General features: G+C 41.9%; 1 protein-coding gene across 7 annotated transcripts in view; it reads right to left on the bottom strand.

Moving 5' to 3' along the window:
• The window catches only part of LOC119022961 (plexin-A1-like), a 294058-nt gene that overhangs the window by 62538 nt on the left and 204021 nt on the right, over positions 1 to 27499 (bottom strand). For all 7 annotated transcript variants that reach the window (XM_037104478.1, XM_037104481.1, XM_037104479.1 and 4 more), the window contains 5 exons: positions 20386 to 20482; positions 14643 to 14866; positions 4652 to 4803; positions 2683 to 2803; positions 2396 to 2532 (listed from right to left, as the gene is read on the bottom strand). In XM_037104478.1, the coding sequence (XP_036960373.1) occupies positions 2396 to 2532; positions 2683 to 2803; positions 4652 to 4803; positions 14643 to 14866; positions 20386 to 20482 (731 nt within the window). The remainder of the gene's footprint in view (positions 1 to 2395; positions 2533 to 2682; positions 2804 to 4651; positions 4804 to 14642; positions 14867 to 20385; positions 20483 to 27499) is intronic.

The following is a 27499-nucleotide window of genomic DNA, read 5'->3' as shown; positions in this document are numbered from 1 at the left end:
CACACAGTTCGAGCTTCTCAATACAGCACTGTGAGCCGTGAGCAACCATGTATATTATGTGTGTGCATTGTACTGTCTGTGGCCACTTTTTATAGCTGGTATTAACATCAGATCCATTGGATAACAACATCCGGTCCACTAGCCTATGCATTCACACCCAGTTTTAATAAGACTTGCAAATGTGCAAATGCAAATGTGCTGGCAGGCTTTAAACACGGCACGTCCCAGGTGAAGAGAAGCGGCGTAGTGGACGGGACTCATTCATTTTTAAAATCCCTTCTGCTAAATGGGAAGTCTTGCTAGCTGCTCTACAAGGTGTAGGTTTTGCCGTTCTTGCTTAAGCTAGCAGCAAGCGGCACAAAATAGATTGCACTCTGCATTTACACCTGGATGAGATCCAGTCACCATGTGAGTCAGATCACGTCTTAAGGTGGTGTGATTCAGATCACATAGTGTAAATGGGCTCTGTATATAAGGCTGTGTCAGTTATTAATATAAAATCATGATGAGTTTTAATGGCATACCATGCAGAATTTGTCAGTACCTCTTTGTTGGTGTCAAGCCTCCAACCAAAAAGTGACGGTATTTGACAACCTCGCAATGAGACTGTAAACATTCAACTATCTTTTTCTAGAATCATTGACACCAGGAGACATACTGAACCCAGACAACACAGGGAGGGGGTAAGTAGACACAGACACCACCAAACACTCGTAGTGGATGGGTCATAAATGAAAGTCCATACACAGATATATTTCATTTTTTTGCAATATCTAGCAGTGTCTAACTTTAAGTTACTAACAATACTAGATAATGAATCCTTAATCAATTAACTGGCGTTGAGAATTTAACCAATTAAAAATATATTAATCGAAAATCAGAGAAGGAATTTGTAAATACAATAATGACTTCTATACAAACTGACATTAGTACATTTTAACCATCCAGTAACCTCAATTTGTGTTGGATTAGTATTCAAATAGCGACTGATGGGAACAATGAAGTCATTAATTAGGCATATTAATGATTAAGCCATAATCAAATGTTAAGTCAGATGACTGCAATTGTAGAAATTTGCATCCCTAGTCAATAAGACATATTGATCACAGGAATGTATATTAAGATTTGGAGCAATCTCTTTTTTTATATGATTTTTTTTTTAGTGTAGGGAGGAAGAGAAAGAACAGAAACAGAGGAAACAGAGAGTTTACACCTGTTGTGATTGGTTTACTGACAAGGATCAATGCCACTAGTCATAAACACCAGGGGAGAGAGGAAGAGTTTGTGTCTTTGTGTGTGTGTGTGTGTGTGTGTGTGTGTGTGTGTGTGTGTGTGTGTGTGTCCATGCTTGCATGTCCCGCAGGCAAAATAACATTTTCAATTGCAGTCTTGAGTGCAGTCCCCAGTAGCTACATTATCTAATATGTATTTAGCACAGTTGAGTGGTGTCTGCTTTTCTGGGCCATGACTTCACAGGAGCGTCGTGTGTGTGTGTGTGTGTGTGTGTGTGTGTGTGTGTGTGTGTGTGTGTGCGTGTGTGTGCGTGTGTGTGTGTGTGTGTACTTAAATGTACTGTTGCACATTCTATTGTGCCTCTATATACCATGGAAAGGGAGAGAGAGGAAAAAGCAAGCGAGACTCTACAATACCCACTCTATCAAGTCCCTCTGCTTGTAACCATAGCAACCCCATTCACAAAGAATACATGCTCCAGCAACCTTCACAAGACGCCACGAACACAGTCGCACAGTTAGGGTGTGACAGATAAAGACAGAGTTGAGGTGAGCGAGCGGCCTGTGTTGAAGTGGAATCTGCTGGATTACTGCGAGGAAGCTGCAGCACTGAAGTGACTGCTGTGACATCAAAGCTAGCATACAGTTGCTTCAATAGAGATTAGCCATGAGAGGCTAATCCGTGCATTTGACATGCAGGCAACTGTGGTGATAGTGTGTATTTTTATTTTTTATTTTTTAACCTAGATTAAGGCGAAGCCAGTGTGAGTGCGGACAAAAAGATGCACACACAACTAAACACAAACATTCAGGATCCTGCACACACTCATACATAAGTGTCCTAACCTGACACACAGATTACATGCTTACACGTGCATGTGATATCTTTATGATAATGACTTTCTTTGCAATGCACACAGGCAAATCTTTTAAAGACAGAGCATGTTTATTTATGCACATATATTCTCTCTCTTTATTTATTCATCTTCTGTATTATCTACTCTACCTCAAGTCATAATTATGAATTTGTTTTACCATCTTGGGCACTCTTTCAATGGGTCTTATTCTTATCTAAATCCTATTCTCCACTGCTGTGATCGGTCCAATTTCCCCACAGCCATGACTATTATTTAATTTAAATGTAAAACAACGTTATTCCTCACTTTTTGAAGTAGCAGGGCTGCGGTCCAATGCTGACAGACACATAGCTGCCTGCGTTGAGGTAGCTTCCCTCGATGGTGACGCGGGTGCCGCCAGAAATGGGCCCCTGAGATGGCTGGATACGGGTGAAGAATGGCGACTAGAAAAGAGAGAAGGAGAATCTTTCAGCAAAAGTAAACAGAGCATGCATTTAAAAAAGAAGAGAGGAAGAGGAGCAACAGGGAAAGCAGCATCTTTTTTTGAGTCATCGTGGTTCTTGTCTAACCAAGTTCCTTTTAATGGTCCTTACCACAAACGTGAACGGCCTGGGCGATAAGGCCCTGTAGTCGTTGACGCAGTCTCTCACACACACCTCGACCTGAGCCTCCTGGACCCTGTAGCTGGTAGCATCATTCAGCAGACACACTATTCTGTAGAGGGAAAGTTGAAGGGGTTAACAGAGAAAAGAAGAGCAAGGATGCTGGAAGTCTGTCACGGTTGGAGGTGCTGAAAGGTCAGTGTTTATGTAATGTCATGGCAACTGGTGTTTGCCATCCATGTTTTTTTGTATTCATTCAAGTGGCCAGAATAAACTGAATCTAATAGAAGAACAATTTACAACTATGTGAGAACATTTTGCACTACAGCAAAAAGTGAACCTGAGCACCAGCTCAACTAGACAGTCAACAAGGGAAAGGAGATGAAAGGGCAAGAATTCCCCAGATTCCCGTTTAAAATCACTCAATTATGTGAACTGTTTAGACTTTGTTAAACTTTGTCAGTGACAAAGTATTAATTATTGGGCCTTATTGAACATATTGCAAATGTTTTTCTTTAAGCTTTTTTGTTCACTTGTAAAAATCATTTTTTTCCCAGTGAGATCGATCAAACCACAAATGTTAATCCCAGGTAAGAAATGACTTTGAGCTCTCTACTTGAGATTGGATCACCAAAGATGGCTTATGGTTTATAATAATGCACCACAGTGAGGATATACAATAGATGTTCCATAGAGGAGATGGGAGTATATAACGTGGGCCTTCCTTTTTGACACTGAGAATGTTGAGCATCTAAAGGCTTCATAATCAAAGGAAAGTCTTTATATCCTGTGCACGCTTCTGTCCATATTCTCAGCCTCCCTCTGACTCGGTCGTCCACATGAGCACCCGTTCGCTCGCTCTCTCTGCTGCGAGTCTGCATTGCAGAGTCCAAGAAGAAGAGAGTAGAAGGCAGGTCAGGGTTGGGTTGTTGATGTTCTAGTAAATCTTTCACATTTTTATCTGAACTAGTCTGCTTCTTATAATCCGCAGCAGCAGTTACAGGAATACACCTACCACCAAATCTTCCAATCAAACGCAGCTACAAACCGATAATCATTTACTTAACGTACCTCAAATTCACAGTTTGTGTTAATTAAAGGGTTTACAAAATTCCTAAACAATACCATAGTATCAACAGCAAAAGCAAGGACACACAATACTATTGTAGAGCTGTAGTGTGGACTTTTTGAAGCAGCAAGATGAAATGAGCATTCAATCACACGACTACAGAAGGCTTTGTATGCATTTTACAAACCAAGATACCTTACGCAATATATTTCAGTCTGTGTATCAGGAGTGGTGACAGACAATATAAAGAAACCACACAAGGAAGGAGGGGGGAAATATAAAAAAAATACATCCTGTTTAAATTGGTGCGGGGGTGTCAGGGACAATGCGTAAAGTAAGTCATGTGTGTGCAATATTTGAATAGAGATGCCCTCTATCTCAACATGCTTCATTTCCCAACTAACTGCACTACGGAGGGGTTGTTTGATCTGCGTGAACTCAATTCCTCAGCCGTGTAGGACCCCGCAGAGAAGTAAATGTCAGGATGGAGGGATGAGAAAAATAAAGGGAAGAGCATATGTAGGGAGTAATGGAGGGGAACAACAGATGGAATTTACAGACAGGAAAAAAAAAAAAAGACCCTGACGTCACTATCTTTTTTCAGCTGTATGCGCACCTGCACACAAGAAAAGATGTTTTCTGGTTGACATTTTTCCTGTCGTTCGATTGGTCGGGATGAGAGAGGAGCTGGTTGCTGCTGCCTTTGTTGTGTGTCCTCAGGTCTGCGAGTGTGTGTGATTGTGAGAGATAATTGCTGCCTGCGTGTGTCTGCAGATGCATCCATCTGTGTTTCCGTGCTCTGCGAGCGTAAAGACCTCTGAAGTTTTCACAGTTAGGGAATGTCTTTCACGTGCATGTGGGTACTGGTGTGTATTCCGTTCCTTGACGTACCTCTCCGCGCTCACGTACTCCTCCTCAACAGGCACGCAGGGCACCTTGCCCAGTCTGACGCCCATCTGGATGTCTCTGAACTGCAGACCGAGGTTCTCCCCCAGGATGGTCACCCTGGTTCCCCCTTGGCGAGGCCCCGTCTCAGGGAACAACTGGATCAACAAGAGGTGGAGGACAGAGGTCAGAACGGATGGAGGAGGAGGAGGGGTGGGGGATAGAAAAACAGCAGAAGAGGGTACAGCAAAGAGACAAAAGAACAGGAAGAAGAGGGAAAACGAGACAAAACAAAGACAATATTCAATATTTTGTACAACTTTGACACAAAATGTATCCACAGTTTCATTTGCTGTCTGAAAATAGTCTCAAAATATGTCATAGCATGGACAATTCTACAGAAACAGGCATGGACAAGCATGAAAACAGTCAAAACAGACAGCCACTGGCCGACACAAAGAGGCACACACACCATACAAAATTGCCCATATCAGGTGATTCAAGTTTTAATGAAGAAAAATCACCCCCTTGGCACTGAAAAACAATAAAAATGAGATAAAGAGAGGGTGCAAAAACAACTCGCGCTGACATACAGAGCCAAACCGGCGTAATCTCGGGGGGTTTAATTGAAACTTATTACGCCGGCTTGGCCTCGTCGGCGGGGCTGTGGCCGTGTAACGCTCAGTCGCGCCGCCGAACCATAATGTGATTTATCTAGCCAGATTATGGCGCGTAACGGGGACAGGTGTGGTGTGACAAAACAAATATGGTGACTGATGGACGGTGGCTGTCACAAACTCGCACGCACATATCAAAGCACTGGCGTGCACACTCGTGTACTAACACACACACACCTAATCCCTAACAAGCATCATGAGGTAATTATGTGTAATCTGTCCATTGCCCTGTTCTCCTGCAGTGCTTGGCTGAGCAGACAGCACAGTGTGGTAATGCAAACTCAGGCGGCCGACAGTATGGAGGCAAAGTGCTATTATTATACCACAGACAACCGACTTTGACAAATGGTGATTTCAGCACTGTGGACTAGTTTGGGGAATGACCGATTTGTCTTGCCAGCAAACATGAGATTCAAACTTGTGCAAAGGGAGTTAGCTTTCTGCACCCCGCTTCATAACCAAAGGCCACACTGTTAGCTGATGCATCAGTGGAGCTGCTGAAGGCTAAATGCCTTGCTCAAAGGCACCTCATCAACAGTCACTGATAAAGAGAAGAGCAATACCCATTGATTTTCTCCCCAAAAAGAGGTTACCAATTGATCCAGACTTCCATATGCAACATTTAGTCTAATGTACAGACACACGTGTGGGGTGTAATGTTACAGTGCAGTACAATTAAAAGGGAACATGGAGACAATTAAAACAACATTAGAATGGAAAAGTGGAAAATGGCAAAGTTTAAATGACAACAATCAAATGTGAACTTTAAATGTAAAAGATTTAATTGAAATTGGAAGACTGAGTTGAGTTCTTGCCCCAAAGCCAGTAATAACAAGCTAAGTACATCACATAAAACTGGAATTAAAGCCTCCAATTGCAGGCGTCCGTAATATTATTGAATACTGGCCAATATTGCAACATTATCATGAGTGAAGCAGACCTTTGAATTGTTGTGTATGGCTGAACTCTGTGAGGTCCGTGACCTTTGACCACAAAATTCTAGTTTCCCCAAGAAGTTCCTTTCACATGGTTATCACAAGAATGTGATGTCATGAGGTAAATGTGACCTTTGACCACAAGAATCTAATTAGTTAGTCACTGTGTCCTGGCACCAAATGTGCTTTCCTCTTGATGTTCCTGAGATATGTCAACCACAAGAATGGGACAAACAGACGCATGGAACAACCCAAAACCACTAATGCCTCTGGACCCAGATATCGTCAGCGCAGAGGCATAAAAACAGAAAAAGTTAAAGCCTCTATGAGCGGAATTTGAATACTTGGCAACTCCCAGTAGTTGAGATTATAACCAGGATCATCTCACATTTCTACAAATAAAACTTAAGCCATCAGAATAATTTGAAAGATGTTACAATAACATAAAAATACTAATAATTTAATATATCAAGTCCCAAATGATTCCTCCAAATGAACTAAACATTTATTTTAGCCAGTAAGCTACCAAATAATAGCTCAACAGACTGCCAGACAAAGCCCATTTTGGAAGCTCTCGCATGTAAGGAACAAAAACACAATACCTTTGGCAGCATCATGCGAGAACAGATGATACACACATGGATGGACAGTCTGTGACAAAAAGACAGTCCTGCAACAACAGCTACACAGCTCCAAACCGGCAATATTAGTTACTGTACGAGGTAAAACTGTCATGAAACAATCATAAATATATGAAATGTCATGTGTTTGCTTTTTTCAACATGTACCTGATTTGCCACAATAGAAAACAGTCTCTAAAACAACACAGTTAACTGAAGTGATACAAGAGACCAAAGCGAGAGCAGTGTGGCCAGTAATAATGCTCCCTCCTATTTGGAAGCAGACTCACATTGGAACCTCAGGCGCCAGCAGAGCCTCAGCACTTTGGTTCCACAAACACAATAGCTGGTAAACACTGACCAGAGTGAGTAGCCATCAAGCTCTAGGGTACGATATGGACAACAGATGTCAGGGCGTGGAATTGGGGTTTCAGATGGTTTTGGAAGAATGAAGCTATGATACCACAAAACACAATATCAGCCTGCCACCAAGCCCTGGGATATAAACACTGGCAGAGCCACAGACAGACAGGCAACAGAGAAAGAGAGGGAAGAGTGCTGTTAAAAGGGATTACCACCATCATCTGAGGGGGGCACTAAAAGGGGGCCAATGAAGAGTATGGGAACATATACTGTCACCCCATGAGCACACACAATAGTCACCAGGCTGTGGAAAACATGCCCTAGGGAATGTAATGCTTAACATACACATACTTTACATTGGAACAGTTTTGATGCTGAAATATTTTTCATGACCGATGTGAAGCACAGAGAGAATTTTAGATTCCCTTACAGGCATGGTACAGCTTATTATGCACATTGTACAAATCCTGCAAGAAATTACTTGGTAGTGTTTTCATAGTATTTGCATGGAGGTCAGTTCCAAATTCTGACTTATCACAGATTCTACATGTTAAAACCACTGATGCATGAAATCTGGACAAAGCCTCCAGGTTGGAGAAGTGAGGCCACTGAAGAAGTGCTTGAGACCTACATTTTTTCTAATGGCCAACTGGATGAAACAGGGTTTCAAAAAGAAAGCTCATCTGTATGTAAGCTTATGAGAACTACCTACTTCTCACTTCATTTATCACAATAGTTAACAGTTTCATACAGTTTATGGTATCAAGTGCTAGTTTAAAGTCTTCTCAATACAGCATGATGTTAATTTTGTTGTTGATGATGCTTGGCTACACCTAAATCTCTCATTATTGAAGTATGGATTAACACCCAGTTGGGCTAGAAATAAAGTCAATCGCAGCAGTGGCCCATCGGTGTGCTGACTGCCATCTTTAAAATGGCAACAACCACAATTTCAAACTGGAGGCTTCTAGTCCACAAACCAATGGGTGACGTCACAGTAGGTAGGCCTGTCACAATAATCAATAAATCAATTACCAGTAATCGTACGATAAATAAAAATGAGCTCAATAATTTTGCCGGCCTCGCTAATTTCCATTTGCATGCTTGTTTGTTTTCCTCGTGTTTTTCACGTGAAGCCTCTTGTTAGTCACTCTTCATCTCTGTGTGAGGAGGCGGGGCCCTGCCCCTGACATAACAGAGTGCAGTATGAGAGCCCCGTGAGGAGTAGCAGGCCAGAGGTTAACGCTAGTTGAGATTTGACGGAATAAAGACAAAGATGCAATTGATTTCAAAGCTGAACACGACAGCTGCTGTCTGTGGTGAACTACTTAAGCTGGACGAGCCGGTATGTTGCATTTGTTGTAAAACAGTAGCAACTAAAAGCGGCAAAACAACAAACGTGCATCTGCACCTAAAGCATAATCATCTGATGCAGTTTTCCCAGCTGGGAAAAAAACTAATACCACCTCCTTAGCTATCAACCGACCACATCTCTTTAAAAAAATGTGGTCTTGTACTTTCACATGTAGTTTTGCAGCTTCATTAGTATGGCATAGGCATTGACAGGGTTTGAAGGTACAATGTCAACGACAATATTCGTATACAAAATAAGGTTTTCTGGTTGTTTTAGGCGTAAACTATACTAATCATAGATACTAAGCTATACTAATCAAAAATATCATCTCTAAAGATACCACATTTACTGAATATAGCTTTAGTATCATGATGGATCCCAGAATAGAAAAGGAAATCTCAACATTCCTCAAAATCTTTGAGTGGGGAGGCACTGATGAGAAAATGAAAGTGCTGGTTGCAACTCACCTAACTGAGCGCTGATGCCTTACATACTAAATGGAGCAGGGATTCTTAAATAAGCAATAACATTTCCTCTGGTAATCTCTGTCAGGATCTCTAGCTATGCATCTGAAATATGATCATTGTGGGACAGAAGATCAGAGCCAGGCCACTACACCTCCTAGCTCCTAAAAGAATGCAATGGTTGTGTATCATCATATCATTTCATATCATACCTGAGAGTGGATTTCCATTGGAATGTCAGAAACTCTTGGAAGTATTAAGTATGGCACCACATAACAAGATAACCAGTTCTCACTGAGCCTGTGGGCATGCAGGCAGACGCCACAGCGTGGAAATGGAACTTCAAGCAGCTTTGGAATCATGTTGCAGTGATCTGACAAAACACTACTGCATTAAAGCACATAACCACCACTCTCTGGGGAATGTGAAGTACAGATGCCCTGAAGTTTAAAACAGACCTCAGGCGGTTTTGGGAGGATAGCGATATGATATGACACAACCACACTGAAGCACCAACTAAGAAGCCATAGGATACATCTGCAAAAGGATAACAACTATAATTGTTCCTTATGAGCTGCCTAAATGATCTAGGACTCAATTGACACAAGGACCACAAATACTTGGGGGCTGCATACTAGCATAACACAATCTCTGCCAGCTACTAGCCACTAACCACGAGACCCTGGAGCTGATCAGCTAAAAGCCTGACATTCAGACTCAATGGCAAGTCAGTCTGACGCTGCATTCCTCCTTCATGTGTTTTGTTTTGGGGTGGATTTGATGACTTACTGTGCCTGTGGCTGGTCATTTTCAGTCAACACTGAGGCAATATTAGCCAGTACAGTTAGCCTAAGTTAAGCAAGTTTTGCAGAAAACCACAGTTGAAGTTGACATGGATGATGAAAAGCAGGAGATGCCTTCACCAAGTCCATTGTTTTCCTCCTTGAAGCTGGAGAACAGTCCAGATGTAAATTAATGTAGTCTATGGGAGCCCACAGCTTTGGAAGCAGCACTAAATCCAATTAATCTTTTCCTCTTTGACATATTTTTCTTCAGGCTTTAGTCCAGTTCTTTTGAGTACTGCTGACCAGGAATCCACAGGAGGTAAAGTACTGTGGCGTCGCTCTGTGGTGGTGTGGCCTTTATATTGCAGTCCTGGCCGCATAGTAGCCACATCAAATCATCAACATTACAGCAGTGATTTCCTAGTAGTCCGTCATCCAGCCTGTGCACACATTGCATGCGTGTGCATATGTGTGCTCTGTTACATAGTAATCTTAATGTGGTCTGAGTGGTAACCAATTGCACACAAACCAAGGAGGGCCAGCAACTGTTGAAAACTGGGAAAGTTGTTTGTGTGGTCAGAAAATAGTTTGGGAATTCTGCGAGGGCATTCGAAGCAAAAAGAAAGAACGGGAAATCCAGTTTGCAATCAACACCACCTCAAACCAATTATCTAAAGGTGTACTTAATATGTTCAACTAACTTAATAAATGCAAAGTGCATTTTGGTGATAATACTTAGATATCATTACTTAAGAAAGTTGTTAAATTCGGGACTTGTACTTATTCCATTGTACCTGTACTTGTTCAACCACTTCCACTTAATGCATACAGGGCCGTCAGTAAACATCAGGACACTGAGGAGTGAACCAGCTACACTCCATGTTATGAAAGAGACTAATCAATCTGGTTCTTCTTAAGTGAATACGACCTAACCGGAAACTTAACAACGTAACCTCATCATTGTAATTGGTGCTAAATATCCAATCCTACCATCAGTTTAGATTGATAAAAGTACCCATATATTCATAATCATCAGTGGATGTTTTTTTTTTTTTTTTTTTTTTTTTTGTTTGTTTTTTTTTTTTAGCTGATGTATGCAACACCTTGTACTCTAATTGTTTTAATTACCCTGTTGAAGTCAGCAGGATGACTGTTGAGTGAATCAGTACCTGTACTGGTACTGAATGCAAAATGAGTGGTAAATAAATCCTTGAGTCAAGGGAACAGAGACATCTCCTGGATATCAACATCTCTTATACTTTTTGGTTTCATAACTCCATTGACATTTATTACTCCCTGTTTCACTCCCCCACTTGCAGTATTATCGCAATGTAAGAACACATAACTCTTACTCTGCCTTCCCCTTCTCATGCCCTTGTGTTCGCACACAAATGCACACCCAGACACATGCACAAACAAAGATAAACAGGGAAGTAGTCCTTTTTTTTTTTTTTTTTTTCAATTTTGTGAATGCATGCATTTAAAAACACATTTACATGGATGGTCACTGCATTCAGGTGAACAAAAGAATGTATATTTCAGCAGGTTTTGGGGTGTCGGAAAACAGAGATTCTTAAGAAGAACTGAAACGCTGTGGAGGAATCCCTTTGTCTGCCCTCTCTATCATCACAGCATTCTAATTTTCTAAGCCTCTCATTTACCTCACTTCGGTCATAGTAAAGGCATTACCATTACATCATGTCAGCGGCATCACCAGCCTTGCAATGACAAGAGCCACTGCCTCAGAGTCACGCTACCATGATCAAATAGTATTGTCTGAACCAATTGCGTGACCTTAAAATGATGATTTGACTTGTATCAAGTGAGAAAAAGTCTGAGATAAGGTCAAAAGACTTTTATAAAAAGCCCGCTTTCCCATGACATTAAGCTATTAAGTGTAAAATAGACAATTAAAAGACCAGAAATTGTATGTCTTGAGTAATTTGATCAAGAAATTAGGATTTAATGAGACTCTCTGCTCTTAAAACAAATGAGAATAGAAAAGACCAAGTGGGAATAGATTACTCCATTAATATCAAGATAATCATCTGATTCATTAAATGTTCATTTGAGGTGGAATCAATCAACCAGCTATAGAAGTAATATGTTTCCTTTGCCTTTTATTTCCTTACTTATCCGTCTTGTACACAATGAAAGTACAGACCCCAAAAAAAACAGTACATAGAGGGAAGGAAACAAACATGAATTAACCTAAAAATCTACGTGACTACTCCTGGATTCTGACCCAATCAGTCATCCAAACACAGCACAGAGCGACAGAGCTGGACACAAAATGAACACACCTGAAATACCGTTTAAAAAGAAAGAAATCCAAACCAAACAAACCTCTACGTGCCTCTGTCTCTGGAGTGCCAGTTTGATGTAACAGTGAGTAATAATACCATTTCTGTGCCAAGGGCAGGCACAAGGTCCCAACATGAGAACACATTAAAATAGCGCAGCTTTCATTCTCGGTTCAGGACACGTAGGGCTTTCGTGACCACAGGGGCTTCAAGAAGGAGAGCTGACGCAACGGCCTATCAAGGCTTAGCTGCGTTGGATCTCCGCAGGTGACACTACACTCTTCACGAGTCGATGAGATTATGGTGTGGCGCTCAAAGAGGCTGCGCTGCTTTTCTTTGTAGGTGATTTTAGAACTGTAACAGTGAAGGGAGTGTTGATCAAAAGAGTTTCTTTTGGTCATCATTACTATGGATGCAGAGTGTTTTTTATTTCCTCTTCTCTCTCTTGCCAACTGTGATTTGTCCGTTGATTAATTTGGGCTGCCTTCACTTTGCGGCCTTGAAAGTGAATTTTGTATTTATTTTGCATAGATGCAATACAAACATCAATGTGTGCATTTATAATTTTCAACAGATACATACGTTTTAAAATGTCTGACAAGTTACATTCTATAAAAGTCATTTAAAGTATGAACGAATACAAGCCATTGTACAGAAATGAAATAGCAGAGCAGGATGCTTCGTGTTTTTCACCTTGAGCACAAAATAATCTGTGAGAAAATACACTGGCTTCCGCTTTTTCTCAAATATATCTTCTTTGAAAAGGGAAACGGAGAGGGACCACTGCAGGATAAGTGCAAATTTCAGCATCATCTGCTTGGCTGTAAACATCATAATAATAGACCAAATTGGACCAAAGTCAATTTTTGTGCTGTGAAAGCTGTTTTCGGCAGGTATTAGACTGTAGCTCAAGATATTACATATTTCTCCCACTGAGGGTTTTGATTTCTGGTCAATTTCATTTATATTAGCATAGAGAAGACTTTGTCTTAGCTGTGCAACAGTATTTCATTTGAATCATTAGTTGGTAATAATTATGCGGTTAGTGTTCATATTACCATTTGATGGTGTACTGCTATGCATGACTAGTTATTTTTGTATTAGTAAAAATTAATAGAAGATTATTTCATTCAGGTCTAATGAAGTAAACTATGTTGATGTATTAATAATTAAACTGGCAATAGACCACTGTTCTGCTTCAAAGTGTGGTGAAGTCCTCTTGATTGCACATCTGCATTTACAGTTGCTCCCACTAAACCTCGCTATCAGGGACATGGTCAGAAGAAGGTAAACAGGCAATCAATTTCTGATAAAGATTAAATGACTGAACACACTCACATTTTGCCCAGTGTTGTTGTTATTTGCAACTCCGAGGACAACAGAAACAATCCAGTTGTATTTGCATCAGCGGCGACAACAATAAAACTACTTGGAAACGCTAAGGGGACAAGATGTCAGTTTCCACTTTAAAAAGACTGAATAAAACCCAAAAGCTTTACAATCCAGTAACAACTGAAACATAATAGAGGATAGAGAATAGGGTAGGATTCAAAGGCATGACCTGTGATCTAAATATCAGCTACAAAAAATACAAATAAAACCAATTTCAACACAGCACTAAGTCCCAAACTGACTGAAAGGTAGATTATACACTGGGCAACAACTTAAGACCTTTAAAGGCGTTTCTCTTTTCATGGTGTTGCTATTAAACAGGCCTGCTGTCAATATACAAGTGATTGTACCTTGAGTATATATTGTCCAAACTACTGAATGTGCCTTCAATGTTATCACTCACTCACAGGTTTAACTTTCAGAGGTTAGATGAATGCGCTACATTGCTGATTTCTCAATTTTTTTTGTATCTTGTTTGACCGCAGCAAAGAGATCACAGCTCATGCTGGTGTCTGTCAACTGCCAACGTCGCAGCAGACTCCATGTTTTGATGAGAACTGGCTCGTGAAAAATCATGTGATTTCCTCTACAGACTTTTTTCTCTGATTTGGAACACATACTGTTCTGTCTGAAAAGAGGCCATCAGTCCCGTTTCGTCTACCTGGCAACAGTTCCCCATTAACAAGTAGAGCTGGCACTGCGTTTGTGTGTGTGTGTGTGTGTGTGTGTGTGTGTGTGTGTGTGTCTGTGTTTGTGCTATTTGTCTGATTTGTGTGGGAGGGACCTAAAACAAATAACTTTAAATGTAAGCGTCCAAGGAAAATCTCTTGCATGTCAAACCTGCTTCTCCAGAAACCTGATTCTGAGTCTATGAAAGCACAGTGTAGTTCAGAATCTGATATGACAGCAGTGTATGACACACTGTCCATCCTCTCTCACAAACAGAGACAATTATGGTTATGATTAACAAATCCGTAAACACAGCATCTACAGAATGTTCGATACACGGCTACAAAATGGCAGTCATTTTGTATCAGAGTATTTTGTTATGAGCCTGCAGGAAACTCAGTGAGCAGAGGGTGTCATTTTCCCATTCACACCTACCTTAGTGATCTTGGGGTGGGTGCAGCGGCTGTTTCCAGAGGTGGCGTGCATCCATCCTCCGCCTTCAGTCATCTGCATTGGGAGGTGGGAATTTCCTCCACCGGTACACTCCTGCCTGAGGGAGCACTTCCTGTCCTGGACGCACCAGCCACATTCGAACCTGGGGTCGGCCTTCAGGCACATACCGCAGCTGTCCCGCAGCGCTCTGCACTTGTAGAGATGGGCTGTGGCGGGGCGCACAGAGACAGATGAGATGTGACTGGAGCTGCAATTATACTACTAATTACTTCAGTCACTGGGCTGTGTGGGGAACAGCAGATTTTGACAGCATTAGCAAACTATCAAACTTAAATGTTTAGTGTTAATGTGACGTGACGGTCAGTACATGAGGGAACACAGATGGTAGTGACATTGGTTTATGTGTGGCAATGGCTTTTATGATTATAGCGGATTGGCATGCCAGCTAACTAGCTTAATAAAACAGTGTGTACGATCATTTGAATTAAAGTTGGCCAGCTAGCAGCCACAGTGCTAAGTTTCACTGCAAGGCAATATTGTATTAGAGAAAATCACAACCCTGTTCTACATGTTCCGAGTAGGCCAGGCAATATGAAAACCAAAAGTTTATAGTGCAGAGGCTGGCTAGTCTAAAGAAACAACGTGTCAACTCATACCTTTCTCTCTTTGTTGAAGAAAACCTTTTGTTGTTGTTAAGTCCCATATATGGGCCTGCCCTAGCATTCACTCGGCCATCCATTTTCAGACATATTTTCTTGATTTTAGGCTAATTAGCTAATTATTCTGAACAGCTCAGAGACGGTTTTGTTGTTTACTCTTCAAAGTCAAAGGTAGCCAAATAATAATAAAAAAAAAACTGCAAATCTCGAGCTTCATGTGTTAGCTAACAGCAATATGATATAATATATAAATATAAGTTAATATTCACTTTATTTAGTATGAGCTAGTATGAACAGTAGAAGTGTGAAGAAAAAGTGTTTTTTTTTTGGCAGAGCATGGCTAGCTGCCTCTTCCTGTTTCTAGTCTTACCTTTCACTCTTTGTTAAACAACACTTGTACGTACATCACTGAAAAGCTAAGACACAACTTTAAGCTAGGCTAGGCTAAGTAACCAGCTGCAACTAGCATACACACCTTATTTAACTCCCAGTAAGAAAGTATATAAGCATATTTATCAAAAATGTTTGATTCCAACTATTCCAAGTAGGCTATATGAAACCCAAAAGCTAGTGGAGTAGAGGCTGAATAATGAAATAACTCCCTGGTCCTACCTTTCACTCTTTGTTTTTACAACACATATACATGCTGCTGTAGCTTAATGGCCCATTGTTCGGTCCCACCTCTGAGCCTGCTCTCTAGTTTGCTCAGGCATGTGTTTTTATATGAGCACGCAGGCTAATTAGCATGACTGAAAAGCTAAAACACAATGGTGTAGTCAAATGCAAATTATTCTGTAGTCTACTGCTCTAGCCCACTTGTAAATTGCAGGGTTCATATGTTAGTTTATAACAGCAAAAAAAGTTATCTGACATTCATTTTACACTGTTCAAAATGAGCTAACAGCCCTAGTGTTGGTTCTGTGCTCCATTTTCTACCCGAGCACATGTTTAAACAGCAGTTAAGCTGCTGCTGAGATTTAAATACACAAACTAGCCTATGGTTACTTTCTTTTGGAAACTTTGTCTATCCTCCTGAAGAAATAGTTCTGATGCACGGAGAGTTCTGAAAACTGCTAATGTGAAAGAGAGCCACTGCGGCATGAAAATAAGTTTTTAAAAAAGTAATCAAAAGTATACAGTTTGTGTCCATTAGCCAGACAAGAGAGCAGGAAACAGCACATATGAATATTAATCACCATCGTAACACCTAAAACCTTCAGTGGGTGATTATTGCCACTAGGAGGCTGTGACGATGAGAAAAATAACAGTTTCCGCAGATAAATGGAGGGGGGAGAAAAAAATGAACAAGCGACCTGCAGGGATATAACAGAAATTAATTCGACAGGTAATGTCTTCTAACACCAATGGGGAGTTGATAATTTGTTGTGTGAAAAAAAAAAAAAAAAAAATTCCCTCAACTCTGCGGAGTGGAAAAAGTCATTAAAAGTAAAAATAAAAAAATAAAAAAAGAATAACTAAATAGATAAATAAATAATTTAAACCTCAAACACCTGAGAAGAGAGAGGAGAAGGAGATGAAAGGGAGCGGGGGAGGAGGAGGAGGAGGAGGGGGGGAGGATACATTTTTAGCTGCGCTTGTTAACAAAACAGCAACAAGAATTGTTATGAATTTAAAGATGGCGAGGCCCCGCAAGGACGACAGAATCAGAGCAACAGATAGAGCCAGAGAGGAAGAGAGCGAGGTAGAGGGGGAGATGAGAGAGAGAGAGAGAGAGACGCAGAGAGGATCTGTGTAAGTGCGGAAAAAGACAAATAGAGGAGAGAAATTCATATGCAAACAGGAGAGAAAATAAGTGCCGGTAAGTGGATAGGTTTTTATGATCTGCCATTTGTCACCGGTTAATCTCTATAACAATTATCTATCATTGATACAACAACAGCAAACCCTGCAGGCAGGTTTGTTTGCTGTCACACCAGTTAAACAGATTCGAAATGAACTGAATTGAAAAAACAAAGAGGGGGACGAAAAAAAAAAAGCAACAGAGCACAGAATCTCCTCCTCCTCCTCCTCTTCAGTAGACAGACGGCGGCCGGACTTCAAAGCGAGCTTCTTCCGTATCCATCTGCCCGCCTCGGCCCTCCGCTCGGCCTAATCTGATTAGCCGCGGCTCAGCTTAAAAGTAGCGCGACGCTAATTAATCTGAACCAAATGAATGATTTAATTAACATTAACATCTCCACTTTACACCGGGGCAAAGCAGGGCCCGGGCCGAGCGGCTGAGCTGCAGACGGATAATGCAGCTCCAGTTTTGGAGCGGAATAAAAAAAAAAAAAAAAAAGACAGGGATGGAGCGAGGAGGGATTAATGGAGGATGGAGAGAAAGAGGAGGAGAAAAGGAGGAGAAGGTCTTTATGAGATTGGTACGAGTGTGGACGGTTTTATAAAGCGCGTTTCCCAAAGAGTTTCAGACCTTTAACACTAAGCGTTGCATTGAACTCATAATCCTAATAGGTTTTCTGTGAGGCTTTAGCACAATAAGTATAATATATCTACGGGGGGTTGATCGGGTTGTTGATTCATTACTCATCCATAACGCCGCCACATGTTGCAGAAGTCTGTCTTTGGCTTGTCGTGACGAATACGCCACAGGCCGCACGCTGCCTGCTTAAACTCCCTGCCACCCAGGAAGTCGAGCAGCGAGCGCTGCTTACTCAGTGACACGACGACAGGAACGCACCCGTCTAGTTAATTCGCTCATCGCCTCTGAGATCGTTGGATTTCACTCTCCCAACCTCAGAGCTCAACACCGCTGCTGTCAAATGCGAAGCGCTCGTCGTGGCACACATGGTCCCCAGGGCCCGTTTCAAGAGTTAGTAGGATTACCCTGTTGTATCGAAACGCATCCTGAGCATGAACCGATGCCAAAAGCCCCGTTATCGCTTTTATTCAAAGGCACGATCCTCGATATATGAAAACTCACAGCTCAGTGGTTTCAACCCAACGGCGACTTGTGTTTATTTTCAATGTATAAACTATGAGCAATGAGGGAAATTCTGGGATTTGGAGATGCTATACAACAAAAGCACAGATTGTATCTTTCAAAAGTATGAACTGACTGTCTGTGAATCACAACGCCAGTCTTAATACATTGAAATATCAGATAGCAACAAGTGCAGTACCTGTAAGTCATTGACTCGATGTAGGATAGATTTTGAGCCGACTCGTGGAGTTTTAACGCAACACGTTCCACTTATCTGTGTTTACTGGTGGGTGCAAACCAACTTTTAAAGCTGCCAACTGCTGTATCAGGACGTGCAGATGCTGCTCTTGTTAAATCAATGAAAGCAATTTGGCTTCTTATTATCAGCTACATTAATCAGCTTAAATTTGACCAATAGGTAAAATAAATTTCCCAGTATCAGGCCAATCATTTATCGGCCCAACACATGCACATCGTGCATCCTGACTTTTAGTTCGACAACAGGAAAGGGCCGATCATTAAGTTATATTGACTGACACGTAACTCCTTCGTCGGGCAATTTGGGTGATTGCCATCCTGCAACATCGGCATCACCTTGGGCATCAGGAGACAGCAGGACCATCAAGTTGCTGGTACTTATGCCAGAAATAACTGCACAGAGGTTTTAGGGGACTGAGATCCAGAGCAACCTCTGCCGAGCTGGGATTACAATCTTTACACCAGTGTGAACAAACCAAATGGACAGTTGTGCCAGAGTTGGTGTGCACCAAACACATCCTCAGTAATATAACCTCATAAAACATTGTCATTTTGCCAACAATAATAGTATTAACACAAATACTAGCACATTTTCTATAATGTCATAAAGCTAAAGTAAAATTCCATGAAATACACACATCAAAATGCAATGTGCAGACTTACTTGACTCACTAAAGGGATGCTCATACTAAGTACAGAGTGGATTATTCACAAAACATCAGCCTGTAGTGCTCAGTCGAGTGCTTATATGATCAAAGTCATCAAATCTATGGCTCAAAATTACAGTACACTTCAGGATCCATCTGTTTGATTGCGCAGGAATGTGATTATTTATTCGGCGGTGGCAGCTACAATACTTCTCAGCACATGCTAAACTCGGGATGTTTAATCCCCACAAAAGGATTTTGCAGCGCAGACAGACCGAAACACCTAAAGGAGCATATTTTAAACATAATGACACAGGCAGAAAGAATTAGGTCAGGACCGATAAGCAACTAATTTCCGAGCAATCTGCAAAATGAACCGCATGTCTGACATTCATCAAAATGAGGTCAGATGGAAAACAAAGGATGTGAGATTAAAATGTGCACGTGCGTCTCCTAAAGACTGAAGTGAATAGTGAACAGTAGGGAAGAGAAAAGAGAAGGAAAGGTCAGTCCATCTGATTCCAGGCGTGCACTTTACTTCTGCAAAAAGAGTGTATGACACATTTGAGAGCAAGACTTGTATTATCTTGTGTAATGGGACGTCTAAAATCATTAGCCTCCGCCACCAAATATATTACACTTGATGAAGAATTTAGAATTGGTAATTGTTTTCCACTTCATGCCCAAATGGCGATTACAAATAATAAATGCTATCCCTCCATGTCGCTTTCTGTTTTTCTTTATCAATCCCTTTACTCTCATCTACACCCCTCCGCCATTACGTGCTGCATTTATCAACCTGTCATCCACCCATCGCTCTTCCTCCTTCATCCTCTTCTCTGCCTATTGCTTTTGCCATTTGTTTATCTTTCTCTCTAACATCCATCCCTATTAATTTCTGTGTTGGATGTTTGTTATCGTCGCCATCCATCAATCACTCCCTCTGCCCCTCTTTTATCCCCGAGACAAGGATGGTGTTTTTCCAAACGGATGGTACACTTTCACCTTTCTCCCTGATGGCTGTCAAGAAACGAAATTACAGATTTCTTATGAAGGGGGAAAAAAAACTGCGCACGGCGTTGTTGCTCCACAGAAAATCATTACAGGCGGATACACAACCAGAGCTGGTTCGAAATTCTTTGCCGAGCAACAATGCCCGAGCGCGCCAGAGAAATGAGCGAGGAGAACTGGGAAGGGGATGGGGAAAGAAAGTGTTGTACCTTGGATGTTGAACGGGTTGTCAATGACAAAGATTCCATTCCACACCACGGAGAGGTCGACCGGTAGGTCACTGATGTCACTGCCCTCGTAGTCATACTGAGACAGACAGAGAAACAGAAGAGACAAGGAGTGTGTGAGAAATTGCTGATTTGTAATGGATTCAATGCAAATCGGGAATTGTACGAGATATTGTTTAATTTGCATAGTGATTCGCCCCGGCTTGTTCATTGCAGACAGCGATACGGCCCGACCATGCACACACGCATAAATCCATATTTACCAAAACAGACATATTTCATAACTACACATGGAGAAATAACAGATGGGTTACAGTTGAATGGGCACGGAAGAATGGAGACAGGAATAGGAAGGGAGGACGGAGGAAGGAGGCAGGTGACAAGAGGAAAATGGGAGGGAATGGATGAAGGGAGGGAGACGTGGAGGAGGAACGGGGGGGTGGTCGGAGAGGTGAAAGCAGACAGAAATCGGACACTAGTAGACGTGTGAGAGGACCTTATTCATTTAGGCAGGAGCTAAGTGGTGGGATGAGGGTGAGGGAGAGATAAGATACGGAGCGGCGTAAAGTGAAATTGGCATTTCCAATTTGCTCACTGACACACTGGATTTGATAGACGGGACTCGACCATCCCATATGGGCAATGGGGCCTGAGACACACGCATGCACACTAACACAGACACACACACACACACACACACACACACACACACACACACACACACCAATGATAAATTCAAAACTTCACCCCAATCTTGGTTCACCAGCGTGCCTCCAGTACCAGATACAATATATCCCAGGACTAAATAAGATACTCACACTTGATGACGTCCTGTGTGTAGATTGTGTTCTTTTCCCCAGACACAAGCAGACAAAGCTATCAACCATATGTTTTAGGAAATGCATCAATTTGCTTTGTGTCTCAGATCATATTATTGGCGACCTTTTTTTTTCCCCAGTTCAGAAAGTGTGACGACCTCGCGCAGTATTATATATAACTCATTGCAGCGACACTGAGGTCAGTTGGAAAGCATGATATTTGACACATTATTTTTGTTTAAACTCATCTGATCTGCCGCTTACTTTTTAGGAAGTAAGTCAGGAGAAAAAATGAGCGACATGTGTTGTCCTTGTATATGCCTGCAAAGCAGTGACACACATGTAAACCCTTACGGTTTCATTTCAGAGCCATGGTGGTTTTGGTTTAGCTTAAACCCTTGAGGAAAAAAGGAGAGGAAAAAGAAACTAAACATGAGGAAAAAGGAGACTTTGTAAGCCGCCACAGCAGAAGAAATGTGGGAAGTCTGGATCCAAGCTGAGAGGGAACACAGACCAGTAAAAACCACAGGATTCTCCGAGGTCAGCAGCTCCAGAGCACGGGGATTCAACCAAAACACTCTTTTGCCACAAAGGAGAGGCTGATTGGACTTATTCCCTTCCCACCAGTTCAGTGTGACCCTGATCCATCACACATGAGGCAGCCTGCTGACTTTATTAGCATCACCATTACGCCCCACTGTTTAAAAGCCTGTGTATGGCAGCTTCCAGCCCCCACTGAAACCACAGGACCCACGCACACACACATGCCCACACACTACTCCTCTCTGCGGCGTGGCCCCCATTAAACTTTAAGGGTTTCGACTTGTCTCCCGTCACCAAAACACTGGGTGAGCTTGTTCTCTTGTCAGTCCCTGCCCACCTCGCTGCCCGCCACATCATGCTTTATTCATGCTGTCACATGGTTTAAATCGCCGACACAAACCGCACTGTGACACCGCGACACCGTGACACCCCGTCACACTGAGCATCACCCACTGTCTAACTCCCTTTCCGTCGGACACTTCGGTGTAAAAAGACACCTTTGAGGCTGATTTAACACTGAAAAGTAGCAGAAGGAGAATGGTGAAGCAGAAGACGGGTTCAGCCCAGCGAAGCTAAAACGACTTTAGAACTAAACAGCCCCTAAAACCACAAGTGTCACCTGGAACTAGCTCAGTATAATTTCCAAGAGATCCAAAGTTCCTCTTGTAGTTTTTGTCATTGTAAAAGAGAGACATGAGTGAGCAAAGATCGGGTATACAGCAGCTATAACAGCTGTACGAGGCTTTGCCGAAACACAGTGGTGCTAAAAGTCAATAAAACAGCAACACAAGTAATACAAGTTCCAACCAAGCAATCTGATTGGTCAACTTTGACATTTAGAATTTCAAATCAGCATCATAGTACAACCCAGCATCCGCCATCTCTGTGACTTAAAAATACATGCCAAGTTAGCTTTGAAAGTATCAATTTCATATTAGCTCAAGGTTAAATCAACAGGAACTAGGAACCGTTGCCAAATTGTTACTAAGGGTCGGCCTACTTGCTGGAGTATATACGTCTGGGTTGGAGTCTACTAACACTCCTGATTTCTATTTATTAGTCAGACCCTGTGTATTTTCAGGGAAATGGATAATGGCTTCATGATTTATTTTGACAGCAATTTGCCACACAGCATGAATCCTTTTTATTTAGTTGGTAGTTGAGCTTTATTGTCATTATCGGCATAACTGCACCGAGGTAAAACTATAGCACTGTAAATGACGAACAAAACTATTAAGATCAAGCTTGACGGACACTGTGGGCATTACCATATTCATTACAATTCAACATAACGGGACATAATGCTGATTACCAAAAATTAAATGGCAATAATTATCAAGACATTCACCAAAAAACAGACATTGTGGATCATCAAGGCCAAGGCCAATTACTGCTGAGCTATTTCAATGTGAACCAATATTAAAACCAACCAAACTTGCCATCCCTGGAGCGATGCTGTTAGCATGGCTAGAACTTCATCTAAAAATAGCCTAATGGAGCCACATTAGGACAGCGCTCAGCTGAGCTGACACTTAATAATTTATCACACTGGTCTTGTCAGTCACCAGTTGTCACTCTGCTCTGACCCGTGCAATTTTTAATTCTTCTCTAATGAAATTACAAGTATGGATGGCACCTGATATAAGATGCAGGCATTTTGCCATGACTTAGGGTTCCGCTTACAAGGACAAAGCTTTTAATTATCCACAAACTCTTCCTATAAAGCTCTTATCAATAACGCAGGGATATTGTGTCAGGAGGTAACTATTTTAGCTTCTTTCTTTAAGTTTTCATTTCTTTTCTTTTCTTTTCTTTTTTTTTTTTTGATGGATAGGAGTCCAACTGAGACAGAAATTAGGGGCTTTGTTCCAAAATTAGACAGTCATCTTTTAAAAGATGACAGATGCTCCGACATCAAGATTATAACTGTGGCTTCAAAGTACATCTAATAATGGAACGCTGCTGAAGCCATTACCTCTTCTTGAACCTTTCTTCACAAGTGGCAACATTTTAAAGGACCTGTGTTTGAATATCAGCGATGGCTGTTAAGCAGTGGGAATGCGAAAATCTTTTTTTCAAGACCTCTACCGCTACAGGAAACGGCATTTTTCACAATTGCTGAGAGTTTTCAACTTGCTGCCCGTTTACTTTATCATGAAATATTTGCAAGTATGAATAATACAATTGATGATTTGGAGGTGCTGGTGATTAGAGAAAACAGCCAGCTCATCTTCATCAGAATAAATAAATGAATACATACATACATACATACATACATACATACATACATACATACATACATACATACATACATACATACATACATACATAAATAAATACATAGATAAATAAATAAAACCACATTGGTCAATTCTGAAAGCAGCTAAATATGACTTATCCTTGCATGTATAGTTGCGGGGTGACATCTAGTGGGGGTAGTTATTATTACAGCAGCAAAGGAGGGACTCAGAATAAAGAGAAGTATAAAGAGCAACAAAGTCAGCAAAGACAGGTGAACGGTGTGCATGGATTGGTCAACAAACAAAGGCCTTTCATTCACATTCTCTTACTGTCCCTTGTGAAACCAAAAGTCAACTGTGAGTTATTTTAAGTTAGCGACACAGATACCATACATGAGGAAACTTAAGTTACGTTAGAACAAAACATAATTTCAGTTATACATGTTTTTGTTATACACTTGATTTAAGGCAAAGTGTTGGTGCCTAAACCTAGCCAAGTAATTTAATTGGCTAAACCTAACCAAACTGCACCTCCACAACAATGGTCTGGTGCAACGTTTGCTAGTAAGTAAGCTGCAAATCTCTTTTTGACAGTGGTGATGTACGTCATTTTGGCAGTCAGTAGCAATAACCCCGCTCAGTCATTTAGGTATGAGGATGTGCTGACACAGCAGCATAGTAATCATTTTCAGCCTTCTGCTCTGAGAATCTCTCTGACCATGAGTGTGAAAGCGGATACGGTGATACTGTTTGTGCTTTTATGTACCTCTGGAGCTCCAGAAAGACAAAATGGGGACAGAAGCAGGATTCAGCCAAAATACAGACATGCAGTGCATCGTAATACGACTGCAGTACACTTTACCTTAAATCATCTTCTTTTAAAAAACTGTTGCTGTCTTTTAAGCCTGTGATTTATCATCCACGCTCTTGTTTGCCACATTTCTTGCATTTAATTATGTTTTTTTGTCTCCAAGCCGTCCCGCTCTGGGATACCTCTTTGGTGTCAGTGTAGGATTTCTTCCACACTAGTCATTCCTCTGGTGTACTTGTGATTAGATGTTTGGATTTTTTTTTTTTGTCCTGCTGGCCTTTGTCTTGTTTGAAGAGTTGATTATAATCATGAACACATATGTAAGAAGTAAGGAAAACCAACACCTCTGGGTTGAAGTATATCTCCTGGGTACTTTTTTCTTAATAAACCGAATCGAATGTCTATTGACCACCGGCATGTCGCTGACTCTTGGTACAGCTTTGATCTAGAAGTGGTGGCACCGGGCCTGTTAAAAACTCAGTGCTGCCGGAGCCCTGTAGGTAAAAGTTGCTCCCCCCTGCTGAGCGGGCCTCTCTGCTGGCCTGCCATCGTGACTTCCCTCCCCTGAGCGCCCGGAGCTGCTGGAGATGAGTAATCAGACTCATTACTGAAGCCTCTGGCCAGCTCCTCCATGTCACTGCATGTAATTAATCTACCTGAGCCAACTCATAGTGTAGCCCCCCCTAGGGAAGAGGGAGGAGAGGAGAGAGGAGAGGAGAGGAGAGAAGAGGAGAGGAGAGGAAGGTGGAGGGAATGGTAGAAACTGAAAAAAAAAAAAAAAAAAAGGGATAAGGTAGAGGAAAGCTGAGTGGATGCAAGTTGAGGACAGCTCCAGAGCAGATAAGGGGGGAAAGTGAGAGGAGTGGAATTAGGGAAGGAGGAGAGGAGATTAGAAGCAAGCGAGGGTGAAGAGGAGAGGCAGCGAGAGCCAGTAAAGGGAAGATGGCGAGAGTAAAGGATGAACATGGGACACAGAAAGAAGGGGAGGAGAGCGAAAGAGATGAAAAAGAAAAAAGAGCAGAGGACAGTGCAAGGAAGAAGAGTTTTAAAGAGGTGGCGATAAGGGACAAGAGAGGTACAGAGACGAGGCGGGGCAATGAGAGGGGACATAAGGGAGGGAGGGAGGGAGGGAGGGGAGGTGACAAGGGGAGAAAAAAGGAGAGGGAGGGGAGGAGGTGTAAAAACTACAAGGTGAGCACAAAGCCGTCCCTGGCCTCATTACAGTAACACAGCAGCCTGGCGCCGGTTCATTCGTTATCTGCTCCTGCACTCGTTTATTCTCTCGCTACATGAATCGTCTCCATGGATTGCATGTCTCCATGGATTGTATGAATAGATATGGCTGGTGTGTGTGTGTGTGTGTGCGTGTGTGAGGGACTGAAAAGTGCCGATGTTAACAAAACAGAGCAGCTGGCTGGTGAAGGGGGGGGGGGGTAGAAAAACGGAGGGGTGTGTGCATATGTGGGCGCGTCCGTGTGCAGGTCACCCTCATGTAATTAGTCATGTTGAAGGATACCTGAGCGTGTGTTAAAAATACACTGCCAGCACACACACACATACACACACACACACACTCAGTTCCATTCATTTCAGCTCAATGGGGCCTTAATAAACATGGTTCATATGGCAGATCTTACTTTTGTTATTCTACACTCAAGAATGTAGATGCTGTACATCAATTAATGAACAAAAACAAAAACAAAAGAAACCAACTAAACATAATCCTCGCTTTCCTCTGCCAACAGATTGTATTTGCTGCTCTGTATGGAGTATGCATTATGTTTTGTAGATGTAACTAAAGCCTTGCCTTAACTCAGTGTTGTGAAGTCATAAAAACCTAAGAAAAGACAGACAGTATGTAGCTCACATAACTTAAGAAAACTCTTAAAATAAATCAATTTTATCGTCTGGTTACATGCATGACTTGAACTCCATTCTCCAAAAGTGTTAGTCTTGTGTTTGACTCATCCACCAGAGCCACGACACACCAAACTGACATCAGAGAACTAGCAGCGACAAAGTCGGACTGTTGTGGCGTCCCACATAGACTGTGTTTGGACCTAAAAGCTGCACTTGAACCCACCAGCTAGTCTGTATTCATCATTCCAAAATGGGAAACAGGGAGACTTAACACCTTTTTTTTTGTTTGTTTTACACCACTCTCACTAATATAGCTTCTGAACACGTGCGTGTCTGATAGAAAGCTGCAAATGCCACTGCATTGAAGGACCAAATTCATGGATACTACAGCGACAGACTCGAGGGGCTTTCCCTTTATTTTGCCACTTCTCTTCCATCGCACTCATTGGCTCAGGTGAACAGCCAATCATGGCGACTTTTCTCACCAATGGGCGCCGATTCTACAGGCTCAATTGCCCAAATAGCCGCCGACAGGAGCTAATGTGTGCTGACGTTGCAGAACACACCGCGACAACTGGGCCACAGATGCTCACAGATGGCCCCGGTACTGGCCCGCGGTCAGTGTGCCAGGGCCCTTACACTACTACATTAACGATGCATGAGAGGCACCTACAGTCTCATAGTTTGAATCATTCGGCCACCGACCAAGCCACCCTGAGAATAGGCTGACTGTACGTGTGTCATACTGTATATGTCCCATTTGTGGCATGTGTGTGAAAGTTATAAAAAGTCGCGACCGGAGCGAAGTCTAGACCAATTTGTGG

Source organism: Acanthopagrus latus, chromosome 7 (genome assembly GCF_904848185.1).
Source record: "Acanthopagrus latus isolate v.2019 chromosome 7, fAcaLat1.1, whole genome shotgun sequence".
NCBI classification, from domain to species: Eukaryota; Metazoa; Chordata; class Actinopteri; order Spariformes; family Sparidae; genus Acanthopagrus; species Acanthopagrus latus.
This window is presented reverse-complemented; position numbering and strand designations above follow the sequence as displayed.